The 14,959-nt window shown below is 38.9% G+C and overlaps 1 protein-coding gene across 5 annotated transcripts in view; it reads right to left on the bottom strand.

Moving 5' to 3' along the window:
- Window positions 1-14,959, bottom strand: part of Nkain2 (sodium/potassium transporting ATPase interacting 2) — a 1,207,754-nt gene that overhangs the window by 31,779 nt on the left and 1,161,016 nt on the right. For all 5 annotated transcript variants that reach the window (XR_010058891.1, XR_005499794.2, XM_063276515.1 and 2 more), the window contains one exon: window positions 4,270-4,330. Coding sequence is in view for 3 of the 5 variants with exons in the window: in XM_063276515.1 (XP_063132585.1) it covers window positions 4,270-4,330 (61 nt within the window). In the remaining 2 variants the exon portion in view is untranslated. The remainder of the gene's footprint in view (window positions 1-4,269; window positions 4,331-14,959) is intronic.

Genomic DNA, 14,959 nt, shown 5'->3' with positions numbered 1-14,959 from the left:
TAGGGAGATAGGAGCTCTGGGATATAGTCAGGTACGGGAAGAGCTTCAAACTCTGAGGAAAGAGATGCATGAAACTGAGGAAAGGTAACCAGCAATGTGGCATTCATATATTAGAATAAATGGGTTAATTAAGCTATGAGCTATTTGGGGAATGAATCAACAGTTATAGCCTAGGCATTCATTCATATGTCATTAAATCTCAGTGTCGTTATTTTGAGATGTGGGCGGAACATCCTGAGGATACATGTTCCTTCTGACTTTTGCTGGGTACTGTGAAGTCTGAGCACAGAGTTTTTCACTTTCAGATCAGCCTCAAGCTTACTTTATTCATCCGGTAGTCATAATCTTGTCCTCATCTCTACAGTGTGTTCTCGCCACAAGTTTCAGACCCTAAACTGTCCTCTAGGGATGGAGACAGCTAATTCGACAAGCAAGTAGCTTTAAAAAGATACGACGGCACCTCTGGATTGGCAAGAACCCCCTTTTGTTGTTTTTGTTGTCTTTCTTAAAAATAAGGGTCAAATAATTTTCTTTATAAATTCCCCAAGTTGGACAAACATTTCAACTCCTCTTTACATGAGATTTTTAGAAGTCAGATTTCTGATCAGTGTCTTTAGATAAGCACATCAAAAGAGACTAAGACAACAGTCATGTGTGAGAAATGACATCTGTTTGTTCTGTAAGGACCCCTAATTGTTGATGGAAATGACCACAGATAAACAAATTACAAGTCACCAATAGTCACTGTACGCAAGCAGCCCTGACCTGTAGGCTATGTGCTTGGCTTGCCCCCATCTAATCTCAGTGCCAATGGCTTAAAAAAGCCAGAAAAAAGAAGTTCTCAGATCACCATGAAAAAACTTGTTTAGGAATTAGTTTCTTATCCTCTGGATTAATGAATGGGGAAGGTAACGAAATAGAAAAAAAGGCATTACTTTTAAAAGTTTTGTGGAAGCATTTGATTAGATATTGTGGCATAAGATTCATCTATCTAAAAGGTATTAGAGATTTCTGTTCTTCATGGATTTGCATGATGTTGGTAAAACTTACTTAGGACAGAATTCTCTAAGACACATCCCTATAATTTGTATTTTCTGACATATTGGAAGGAGGGAACTGAGAGGCAAAGGGGATGGGGGCGGGAGTCAGGAACATGATCTAGAATTAGGTAGAGGAAAAGGACTGAAGCCCTGAGGGCCAGCAGAAAGAATAGAAACAGGCAACCTCCGGAGGTAGGAGGATGGGAGGACCCTCCAGAATGTACCAAATACCTGGGAGCAAGAAATTCTCAGGACTGGAAGAGAGGGACACTGGACAAAATGGCCTACAGTGGGAAGGAGGAACTTGTAAAGCCCACCTCGAGCAGAAAGACAGGGCATCAAGTGAGGGATAGGGTTACTATACCACAGTCAAAACTATGACCCATAATTCTTCCTGTCTGAAAGAACCGTAGGGATGGAAATGGAGAAGAGCCTGAGGAAAAGAAGGTCCAGCAATAGTCCGAAGTGGGATACAGTTCAAGGGGAGGCCCCAAGGCCTGACGCTATTACTGACGCTATGGAGTTCTCACAAAAAGGGACCTCCAAAAGACCCAACAAGCAGCTGAAAGAGTCAGATATAGATATTCGTACCCAACCTATGGACAGAAGCTGGTGACCTTTGTGGTTGAATTAGGGAAAAGCTGAGAGACGCTGAGGAGAGCAACCCTGTAGGAGGACTAGCAGTCTCAATTAACCTGAATCCCCAAGATCTCCCAGACACTGAATCACCAACCAGGCAGCATACTCCAGCTGAGATGAGGCCCCTACCCCATATACAGCAGAGGACTCCTAGGTCTGGACTCAGTCAGAGAAGATGCACTTAACCCTCAAGAGACTGGAGGTCCCAGAGTTTTAGAAGTCTGGTGGGGTGGGTAGGGTAGGGACATCCTCATGGAGACATGGGAGTTGGGGTCTGAGAGGAGGTACAGGATGTCAAACAGTCGGAGGATGGACCAGGAGGGGAATACAATCTGGAGTGTAAAAATAAATAAATAAATAAATAAATAAATAAATAAATAAATAAATAAATAAATTTAATGAAAGGATTCTATACCAATTCTTGGACCTTGTATTATTTATATTTTAGCTTCCATAAACTAAAGTTTTAATATCCATAAAATGTCACTAGCTGTTCTTAAGTTTCCTAGGCTCATTTTAAAACACCTTTGGATTTTAGATGTTTCTGAAACATTGCTTTCACAGTGACTGTAAACATGGATTTCACAGGGGCACTGCTTTCTACAAATTACATTTATTTAATTTACCTGTGTCTGGAGGTCAGAGAACGACTTGTGAGGTTTGTTCTCTTCTTCTAAACCACATGAATCTTAGGGCTCATACTCAGAAGATCTGACTTTATCCACTGAGCTATCTGTTGGGTTAAGAATGGCTTCTGCTTGCTTATCTATTTATTTATTTAAATGCATAAGGGTGTTTTCTCCCTTTTTTACATGCTGCATTCATGCAGTGCCAGATGAAGCCAGGATAGGGAGTAAAATTCTTTGGAAGTAGAGTTCTTGACAGTTTTTGGCAGCAGTGTGTTTGCTAAGAATCAAATACAGGTGCTGTGTAAGGGCAGCAAGTACTCTTAACCACTGATCAGTCTCCTTAACTCATAGGCATACTACCTTAACCACTGAGCTGTCTACTTACTTCATAGGCATACTTACCTTAACCACTGAGCTGTCTACTTAACTCATACGCATACTTACCTTAACCACTGAGCTGTCTACTTAACTCATACGCATACTTACCTTAACCACTGAGCTATCTACTTAGCTCATAGGCACACTACCTTAACCACTGAACTGTCTACTTAATTCATAGGCCAACTACCTTAACCACTGAGCTGTCTACTTAGTTCATAGGCACACTACTTTAACCACTAAGCTGCCTACTTAATTCATAGGCATACTACCTTAACCTCTTAGCTGTCTCCTTACCTCATAGGTACACTATGTTTTAGAGAAGCCAGTCAATCCTACATTTGCTTATCTTGCCTCAGCACCTGCTCACTGTGGTTCAACATTGTTACTCTTTGTCTCAAGACCACCCTTTTTATTTCCCTCATGGAATAGTGCAGGACGATGCTCTCCTTTCCTCTGGGAACTGGGAGTATAGAGAAACTGGTTTTCTCTCTGTGATCTATATGGTCAGCTCTGCTTACCTAGTACTATACAAATAAAACTTGATTAGGAAAAATTGAACACATTTTTTTTTATTAGACCACTCTCAGAATGTGAGTGTACAAATAAGCATTCTGATTTGTCAGTGTTAAATTTATTTGTTTTTAGCCTTGTTAAACGAGGATGAGTATTTTGTAAAAGTGTTATTCTCGATAGAAGTTGACTACATAGACTGTAAGGTCCATACATTTAAAACCTTACCATCTTTTATCTGCCCCAATCTCTGGTCAGGCTTTTGTGCATATGATAAACACTTGCTCCATATCTTCTCTTACATCTCAACTAACCTGTTCACACTCAGGTAATTATCGTGTCCCTACTCTCCTTCCCTTAAGAAGCACTGCTGCGTACTCGTTTACTTATGACTGACATCTAGGAATCCATCTGGTTCCTTTCCCCTTATCATGGTACCCAATCACACCCTGCCCCACTACTCAAAATATTTTAGCATGGGTCATATCATATCATATCATGCTATTTCTTAATGTACCACATCATACCATTCCATACCATATCGTGCCATATCACATCGTATCTTAACATGTCATATCAGATCATGTCATCTCAGGTCATGCCATACCTGTTGTGGTTATATCAATTGATTTCCACTAGGTATTCAATTGTTGGTAGAGTTTTAAGAACTATTGACAATTATTGATTGTCAAGATTTTTAGTCCTCGATGAAACTAATTAGCAGTACACGATAACTGAACTGTGACGAAGGAAAATATTTATATTAACTGCTTTTAGAATTCACTTCTGTCTCTAATCTCTCATTTTATTCTCCACTAGAATTGTAAGAAGAGTTTTTTTTGAAATACCTTTCAATGAAAGAGGAAAAGCTGTTTTCAAATTGAATGCTCCTCTGTTTCTTTAATATGCTGATTCTTTTGTGAGGACTGGCTTAGCCTGATGGGCACTAAGGCTAATTACCTATTCTGATGGGGTCTTGAAGGGTGTTGTCTCTGAGACAAGAGAGCTAGGAAGGAAGCATTGAGGAAGCTTTGAACTTGAAAGATGCGGAGTAGAGCTTTAATACTTACAGCTGTCCTCTTCTTCAGTTATGCATCTCACAACATAACAGGCGTAGATGAAGCCCGCCAGCTGAAACAAAACAGACAAGCTTTAGAAATTACACAAAGGTGAAAGAGTCTGACCTCCCTGGGGGAGCAGTATTTCAAAGACATCACTGAATCTTGACTCTTTTGTGGATGTTTGACTCCAGTGGCATTCATCTACGCAGGAGATAAATATATTGCTTTATTTCTTCTCTGGCATTCAGGTGTATGATTTGCTAATTGCTAGGTAAATATAAAACAATTATTTCAGGTCTTTGCAGACTGGAAAAGAAGTATAGTTCATGAAGACATTGAGTTCATGAATGGACTCAGTACTTTTTATTTTATTTTATTTTTCTGTTTTTTTTGGGGGGGTGCTGAATTTCTCTGTGTAGCCATGGCTATTCTGGGCTATGTATACCAGATTGGTCTTGAAGTCAGGGCCTATGTTTCTAAAACTGAATTCCTCTCAACTATCAACAGAGTCCAAGGAGTTTCCATTGTGTTGTACAGTCTCCTTGAAAGTAGGAGAAAGTCTTATTGAAACATGTAGCCGGAACCAGGGTATTCTGAGCATCATGACAGAGACGCAGATGCAGAGATGGTCATTTGGGAGTAAGACTGATTGTCAGAACACTCTGAGTTTGGGTTCGCACTTGACCTACCAAATCATCTGAAATGTACCACAGAAAAATTCCTGTGGCCATCAAAGCCCTTGTTCATTGAAATGTGAATTATAAAGAACTGCAAAGTCATTTAACATCTAAGCCTCAAGGTTGAATGGATTTGTGTACTTTTATAACAAGAATATTTAATTAAATGAGAGCTCTGATAGGAGGTGGCGATGTAATTTACTGAGCAGTGTCTCATAGCAAAAGCAATCCAAGTTTGTTGAATTCTGTGTTTTGTTATTACACAAAACAATGAGTTTCATTGTGAGATTTTTCATACATATTAATCCTTGCTCCCTGTTCTTTTATATACTTCTAATGCCCACCATCATTACACTTCATTTCTCTCACTGTTTCTTTCTCCCGTCTGATTTCTTGTCACATGTATGACACACACACACATACACACACATATATAATCCTGTAATTACATATGCAATAGTAATTTCAGACTTTTTATTCAAGTAAGAGAAAATATTTCATCTTTCTTTCACTTATTTTCCTTCCCTCTTCGTAAACCTGTCCCTTTCCTCTCATTATGCCCTTTCTACTCTCATGTCCTATGCATGTTTATGCATGTTCATGTTGGGGAGCTCTTTTCAGGACTCCTGACATCCTTTAGTTTGGTCAGTGGTCCATTTTATTTTTTTGCGAGCTGGTTAAGAATCCTACTTTGACAAATACTCTTTATTTCAAAGTTTTTAAATTGTCTTCAAAGTATTTTGTTTGAGGTACCTGATTTTTTTTCCCTCTTTCTTTGCTTTGAAAGCATTTTGCTTTGGTTGGATGTGTTTGCTTGCTTTCCGATCCCTAAAGACATTTTGGTCCTTATTTTGTTTGCTTTTGCAACATTGGTGGTATTTTGGGTTTTGTTTTGTTTGTCTTGGTTTTCCTTGCCTTTGACATGTTCTGATTTATTGTCACTTTAGTCCTTGTCTCCTGTCATTCCTCCTTAAATTCACCATTCTGCGTTTTTCTACTGTATGTTCTGTAGCTTGCTGAGCCTTCAGTCTAGGGATTTTATGAATACCTGATGATAAAGACTCCAAAGGAAGCACTTGTTACCTCCCTCAACTGAAAAGATGTGGGACTGTCAAGGGGAACATCCCATGTTGTGCAAAGTTCTGATAGGAAAACCCAACAAACATACTCTGTATTTGGGTCAAAAGGAACTTTATCAGGTTTCTTGGAAGACACAAATGAGGGATTGGTCACTCAGTGTCTTGAGCCCTACACATATGCACAGATGTGCAAAGTGACCCCAATACCTAGTTGGAGAAGTGGGTCTCGGAGTAAGAGCTGAGAATATCAATTTTAAAAGCAGCACATGAAACTGACCCAAAACCCATATTTCTTAGCACAGACAGGCAACTTTTCAGAAGAAAAGGAAGAATACGTGGTTCAAGGTTTCCAAAAAGGGAGGAAATATTTAGAGATCAGTCACCATAAGGTATTTTCACGGGCTTATGAGTGATAATTATTGATTTGAAAGTATATGGAAACATGAGAGCGTCCAGAGACTTAAACATTTACTACCTCCAAACTGGCTTATTTTGTGTCTGTAACAAAGTCCAAGGCAATGAAGTTCTTATGTTTTCCCCTTTAGAGAGACAAACTATAAGCAGGCAGCCTGCTTTATTTAAAGTGTAAAATATCTGTTACCAAATAGAAAAACCTAAGCAAATTATAATGCATTAATTATATAAAATATCACAGGGCCCATTTTTCAAAAAATGTATTTTAGCTAATGAAAATATAGTTATTTCACTCTCCCCCTTCATTCATACTCCCCCATGTCCCCTCTTTCAACGATTCTTAGTCTTTTATTACTTAGTTATTTTATTACATAGTTATTAGTGTAAATGTATTATTGTATATGTGTGTATATGTATAAAATAATCCTTATATAAATACAACTTGATGTGTCTATTTAGTGTTTCTTGTAAATGTATGCTTTTAAGGAGGACCACTTGGTTATCCAAAATTATTATTATTATTATTATTATTATCATCATCATCATCATTTATTAATTACGATTATTATTTTTTGCTGCAGTGTCTAAACTTTGTTGTCAAATTGACTCATTTGGGAAGAGAAAACCTCATTTGTAGAAACGCCTCTATCAGATTGTCCTGTGGGCATTTTCTTAACTGCTGATTGATGTAGGAGGGCCCACTGTGGGCGGTCCATACTCAAGTGGGACTGGATGTATGAGAAAGTTAGCTAAATGGGAGCCTAGAAGTAAGCCAGTAAGCGGCAATTCTAAATGATTTTTCTTCAGTTTCTGCTTGAATTCCTGCTCTGACTTCCCTCGTAATGAGTTACTAACCTTGAAGTATAAGCCAAATAAACCATTTTCCTTCCCAACTTCAGGCTATTTATCACATTAACAGACAACAAACTGGAGCAAAATTTGTAAAACTAATGATAATAAAGTGTTAGTCAATTGAACATTTATATGGGATTATATTAACCCTTTCTAAATCTTTTATGTGCCAGGAGCCATGAGAATGATCTGTTCTCTGAATAGTTTGTGTCATGCGCACATTATCCTTGGGACTTGGGTCTGGCGCTGGCTAGTTAATGATCTGTGAAGTTGAGCAAATCCTTTAAGTACTGCCTGTAGCTCTCTGCTTTCCCCTCCACATTATGTTCCTACTATATGTTACTAAGGTTTACTGACTTATCAATGGTTTAATTATTTTTCTAAATGATTTATTTATTTATGTATATGAGTACACTGTCACTGTCTTCAGACACACCAGAAGAGGGCATCAGATCCCACTACAGTTAGTTGTGAGCCACCGTGTGGTTGTTGGGAGTTGAACTCAGGACCTCTGGAAGAGCAGTTCAGTGCTCTTAACCACTGAGCCATCTCTCCACTCCAATGGTTTAATTCTTATTTTATGCTGTAAGCACTTGTTGAATTATTTGTAAAACATTTTTCCCCTCAGTTACAAACTTTCCTTTTGATTCTTCCTTATCATTTCATTACTTTGAAATGAAAATCTAGGCAACAAATATTGATAAATACTGAGATCCAGGGCCATTGAGTTTAAACTCATTAACGTATCACTGGTAGATTCTCAATTATTAGGTTTACTCTCCCTGAATACAGCTAAGGACCTACCTACAACCTGCTTATCAGAGAGACTATAATTGTATCCAGCAGCATTCTCTTACTACTAGGGGAGTCCCTTTGATCCAAAAGTAAATCCTATTGCATTCTATTAAAAAGCCTGTTGATTAACAGAAGTTTAGCTTTTAAATTGGTCACCTCTAAATACAAATGCAATTGTGTTTTTCCCCTAACTTATCAGATTCAGAAATGTTGATATCTTCCAATTTCCCTACACCAATGTATTTCTAATTTCATTCTAACTTCCCAATAGCAACTTATAAAATTTTACCAGTAGTAAAAATTTAAAATCAGGTTATTTCTAATAATCCCCAGTGTTTCTAATTCTGGGTATCATCTCTTAAATGCTACCTAAACCACCATGGAGACTAACAGTGCTACCAACTGATATTATGACTGGCAGTTTTACACTGTGGAAGCTGAGCACATTTAAACAGTACCATTCTAGAACTAAGACAGCCAATCACTGAGACAATAAAAATTTTCTTCAGACATTGCCATATGTCCCTTTTCAAGGACAACAGTGCCCTTGGTTATAGCCACTCTTTTTGATATAGTCCCATTGCCATCTTGTAGAATTTGTAATTTCAAATAGATTTGAAAAGTAGCCAGGACAAAGGGATAAAATTGTATAAGTGACAAGTGGTACAGATGCAATCATTAATTCATTAATTAATCTGCAACTACCCTTGGAGCAACATTACATGTATGTTTCCAGAAGACAAGTAATTAATGTTGCTTCTACAGAGTGAGATCCTCAAGGAGGAAAGTGATGTGTATGCTCAAGCAAAGTCTGTAGATTTTTTATGATGGATATTTACGAACTTTATACCAGAGCAATAGATCAAAACTGTATACGCAGGCTGGGGTCTAATCAGCAGGGTTTCAGTGTGTATCCAATTGCTCTTGTTATACACATGTAATGGGTTCCCTTGGAAAAGCATAAAATTCTTGACAAAAATCCCTCCTGAACTGATGCCCAGCCTCTTAGCTACACCACTACCATGCTTACTTAGAACTCTGTCCCATGGAAAGCTATTAGTAGCTGCAAGACAAATAGTATTTCTGTCTCTACTGTCCCTTAACACATTTCTCACTGTGCCAATGGAGAGTGCTAATCCTGAATACTCTTCTTTCCTTACCGATCTCAGCCTTTCATCCAATGTAATCTACTCATCTTTTACGAGTACATCAGTGTATCAATTCCCTTAAGAAATTGCAGGCCATTCCCAGAGTAGGCTGTAGGCTGGCATGCTTGGGGGGACAAATCCCAAAGACGCAGAAGGGCTTTGAGAGAGAAGACAGTAAGGAAAAGGACATCAAGGCAACATTTTCTAAGAAGCATTCAGAAAAGAATTAGGAAGTAAATATTACCCTTAGAGAGGAGGAAGGGAGCCTAAGGCAGAGGTTTTCTGACCATTTGAAGAGAAGGAATTGGGCACACACTAGAAAGAGTAACTCATGTTATTTGTTACAGATATGAGTTGCTGTCATTAAAATGAAGTGGTTGGGGCTGGTGAGATGGCTCAGGAGTTAAGAGCACTGAATGCTCTTTGGTCATACTGTAGATAGTTACAGTTCCAATGGATTAGAACCCTCTTCTGGCTTCTAAGGAGTCTAGACATGCATGCGGCACATAGACATATATAAAAGCAAAACATCACATGCATGAAACAAAAGTAAACGAATCTCTAAAAGAGAAATGTCTTTTACTGTTTCTTCTTTTTATATAGATCAAGTAATAAAGGAAGATCCACATGGTATTGTACCAAAGGCAGGAAAAGCTACCCACTTAGGAAAAAAAATGAAGCATTTGTGTTGAAGGGCAGCTAAGTATAAACCATTTTATAGTTCATTCACCCTGTCATCTTCATGGATCCAATAGTATTTGTTCACTCCAAAATCACCCAGAGAGGTGTTACCCATCATCCTGACATCATTTACTGACAGGAAGGAAATGATATTTTTCCCCAGAACTAAATCAGATTAACATTCCATTTTGTGTCACAGACCAAGCTGTACTCAGATGTCCTAGATAGTCTCTTAGAAGCTAAGATATACAAGGGAAGGGAAACCTTTGGCAGCTACATAGAAATATTCAATTTTGATAACCATGCAACGACCTTGGTGTTCAAAATATTATAGTTTAAACATCTGTTTCTAGAAAGATGAATTTTTGGACAATTCTTTTCCTTAGCCTTTCTAAGCACAAGTAAAAGCATCAAGTTTGCAGTCAACATAAGAGCCTAAGAAGAAGAAAAAAGTCATTATTAATGAGGGACCTTGTTCTCTAAGGAGAGGGATACAAGGTGAATTTTTCCTCTCTGTCCCTTTCTTCCTCTTTCATTTCTTCCCTCCCTTATTTCCTTTCTCATTTGTTATCCCTCCTGTATTACTGAAATCTTTTATATACCAGATTCAGACTTGAGCAGCTCAGAGTCTAGCATTGTGTCCTAAGACTTTGGGGAAACCTACTCTCTTTAGCCCAAGGACTGGGAAAGTGGTAGGATTGCAGGAAACAGTCTAATGAACAATCACCTCTTCTTCAATACTACAGGAAAAACAAGCAGAAAAAAGCCGTATTCTCATTCTTCAGCTAACACAGCAAAGAGCAGGGAGCAAAGACTTCTTCCCTGGCCAGGCTATGGCATCTAAGAAGCCAAACAAAGACTGTAGATCTTTAGGATTCCGGAAGACCCCTGTTTCTCCATGTGAGAGTTAGTATCTAAACTCCTAGCTTCACTCTACAGTAATACAGCACCCTAGGCCTCCTTGCTGGAGTAATGCAGAGGAGACAGTGTGAAGTCAGGACTGTGGACCAATGCTCAGTAGAAATGAGAACCATCCTTACCCTGTAGTGTTTGTGAGGGGCGTGTAGGAGCATCAAAGTGTCCTCTGACTTATCTCAGCTCTGATGCTATCAGTGAGGGGGATACTGGTTGGAGGACAGTTCATTGCCTCTCTGCCTGAAGGACACGCCCTTCCTATTTTGAATCTTTATGGAGTGTAAATGAGGATCCTGGACTTCTAGTCTGACTTGAAAGAAATAGCCTGAAATTCTCCTTCCGCCTGTCAAAATTTACGGGATGAATTAACACAAGCAGAAGCATTAATTAAAACCCAGAGGCTCATAACATGATACCCTAAATGTCCACATTTCAATTAAATTTCAATTAAAAAATACTCATCAATCCAAGGAGGATCTCACTATGAATAAAATGAGAATCAATGGAAGTGATTATCTGACAAGTATTTTAAATTAACAACCATTAAACGCTTCAATAACCACTTATAAACAAATGAGATAAAACAAAAGAAAATAGGAAAAAATCTAGGCAGGTCTCGGAGAATAATTAAAAATTATGAGGGTGAGTCAATGTGGGAAAACTGAAAACTTAGAAGTGAAAAATAATGCTGTTGTTAGAATAAGAAAACAGCCTCAGAAAAAGATAAATTTGTCCTAAGGAAAAAAAAATATTTAGGCTTGATAACAGGGACAGAAAGTACATTTTAGGCAGCAGAGAAGGTGATGAACACTGTAAACAGAGCATCAAGGCACATACACACACAGAACAGTAACCAAGGAACTAGCATCCATGCCTTTACAAACGTGGTGCTGATACACACACACACACACACACACACACACACACACAGACACACACACAGACACACAGACACACAGACACAAACACAGACACACACACAGACACACACTCAAAGACACACACAGACACAAATACAGACACACACACAGACACACACACACAGACACAAACACAGACACACACATACACACACATACACACACACAGACACAAACACAGGCACACATACACACACATACACACACACACAGACACACACACATGTACACATACACACTCACAGACAGACACACACACATACACACATAGACACACACATATACACACAGATGCACACACACATACACACAGACACACACATATACACACACACACTCACAGACAGACACACACATACACACACAGACACACACACACACAGAGACAGATAAACACACATGAATAAAGAGTGAGAACTTTCTACATTTGATTTACAAAATCCTCATGAACCTCCAAAATCAATGAGTGGTATGAACTCCAGACAGCATCATTCAAAACAAACTCACATAAGATACAGTCAAAGGTTCGAAAACCAAAGACAAAACATTAAAAGCAGGAAGGGAAACATTTATGTGGCATCAATCTGGAAACATGGTTTCTTAAAACCCACAGAGGCAGTTACGGTCTGGAACCTTTATCTTACTAAGGAATAGACACGTAGACACTGAAACCATACTCTGCTGTTTATAGCATGCTTCTCCTCAATAGTTGGAAGTAAGGCATAATCTGATGTTCTTCAGTGTACAGAGAATTAAAGAGTGTATACAGCTGCCCTATAAAATACCTCACAGCAACAGCACAGAGCTAAGTCTTGGTTTATGCAGCAACTTGATTGAATTCCATAGATTTGTGCTTTTTGAAACAAGCCAGTTTACGGGCTAGAGAGATGACTTAGTGGTTGAGAACACTGGCTTCTCTTCCAGAGAACTGCTCAATTCCCAGTAACTACATGGCAGCTCACAACTGTCTGTAACATTGGTTCCAGTGATTTGACACTGTCACACAGATGTATATGCAGGCAAAGTGCCAATGCACATAAAAATAAATAAATCATACATGTATAAAAAGCCAATTCCAAAATTTTATATTATTTAGATTAATTAATAACTTTCTAAGTTTATGTGTAAGGCAGTTGCCATGTCTGCTCAGTGCAGAAGATGTCAGATTCCCCTGGAGTGAGGGTGGCAGGTAGTTCTGAGCCACCCTCCATGGGTGATAGAAACTGAACTCTGGTCCTCCACTACAGCAACAAGCCCTTTTAACCACTGAGTCATCTGTCAAGCTTTCAAAACCTTACATTATTTAGTTCCACTTATATAACATATTTTGTCTGCTTGCTTGACTTAAGACACATATTCTTTAACATAGCTCTCTGTACCTAGATCCCGCTGGGAAAAAGCTGGTCTCCCAGGAGTCCTGACACACCTGAGAGCACAGGTAAGACCACCACTTCTGCTCCAAGTGACCGGCCCAGAGCTATCAGGACACAGGAACTGAGGAGCAGTCTAGGACAGGATCCTTCAGGTTTCCTTCTTTGCCAAGAACTGACCCTATGCCACAGCCCTTGGTACCCAAATCCCACCTGGAGAGAGCTGGTCTCCCAGGAGTTCTGACACACAGGCTTACAGGAGGGTCAAAAGCACTGTGAAAGACAGCAAGAGCAGCTAACACCAGAGACAACCAGATGGTGAGAGGCAAGGACAAGAACCTAAGCAATAGAAACCAAGGCCACTGGCATCATCGGAACCCAGTTCTCCCACAACAGCAAGTCCTGGGTACCCCAACACACAAGAAAAGGAAGATTCTGATTTAAAATCACATTACATGGTGATGCTACAAGACTTTAAAGAGGACATAAATAATTCCCTTAAAGAAAATTAGTACAACACAGGTAAACAGGTAGAAGCCCTTAAAGAGAAAACACAAAAAAAATCACTTAAAGAATTACAAGAAAACACAACCAAACAAGTGAAGGAATTGAACAAAACCATCCAGGACCTAAAAATGGAAATCGTTTCCATGCTTTCAAAACCAATACTCCATGAGACATTCTTAGAACATCACCAAGTTCTGCTTCTAGCCTGAGATGCAGCCTGGTGCCCTTGAATCAGCTTCTGGGTGCTGATGGTGAGGAACTACCCTCCCACTGTTCCAGGGAATTGCAGATTTCAGCTCAGTGATGCTGATCTCCTATCAAGCAAAGTTGGCTTTTCAGCTTCAGCTTGGTCATACATATTCTTAGACAAGATATCACCCTAGTGGCCTCTGACCTAGTTTATATTAAAGTCACCGACCACAACCTCCTCAGAAACATCATTATCTAATCTTCCATTTCCATGTTTTGGCATTTGCCTTACCCCCCACTCCCACTCCCAAGCACCTTCTGTAATGGCCCATTAAACTCTGTCCAACATAGCCATTAGCCAGGGAGTTTCCATGCCATCTCCAAAATCTCTACATCTCTGGACACCACTTGTCCTCCTTTTGGACAAGTGAGTTTATTGAGTTTATCTTATACTTACTCTCACACCCCTTATTTACTATATCTAAGCTTTTAAATAATGACCCACATCTTAGCGCTATCATGCAATATTTGTCTTTCTGAGCCTGTGTAACATTTAATATGATTTCCCAATCCACTAATTTTTGTAAAAATTTCACTTCATTATGTACATACCACATCTTGTTCTGTTCATATTTTTTTTCCGGAGCTGAGGACTGAACCCAGGGCCTTGTACTTGCTAGGCAAGCGCTCTACCACTGAGCTAAATCCCCAACCCCTCTGTTCATATTTTTGATGGCCATCAAAGTTGGTTCCATTTCCTTGCTATTGTAAAGAGAACAGCAATAAGCACGGGTTTGTAGCTATCCTGTGGTAGGACACAGAGTCCTTTGAGTATCCCACTCTGGAGTGGTATACGTAGACCATATAGTGGCTTTCTCTGTAAGCTTTTTAGAAAATCACCATGCTGATTTCCATAATGGATGTGTAAGTTTATATACCAAACATTATTGTTGAAGGAAAACTTTAAAGCTTTTTTTTATACAATGGGTGTTACTAGTTTACCCATGGAACATGTTACTGTTGAGGAAAAACTGTCAAGGAGATGCAGGATTTACCATGGTATTTTTTAATAATTGCATATTATCTCACAGTAAAAATTAATAGAAATCAGGGTACTTTAGATTTAAAAGCCTTTTGTATAAAATTATAAAT

This window comes from Rattus norvegicus, chromosome 1 (genome assembly GCF_036323735.1).
Source record: "Rattus norvegicus strain BN/NHsdMcwi chromosome 1, GRCr8, whole genome shotgun sequence".
NCBI lineage: Eukaryota > Metazoa > Chordata > Mammalia > Rodentia > Muridae > Rattus > Rattus norvegicus.
The sequence above is the reverse complement of the archived record's forward strand: the minus strand, read 5'-3'. Positions and strand labels throughout refer to the sequence as shown.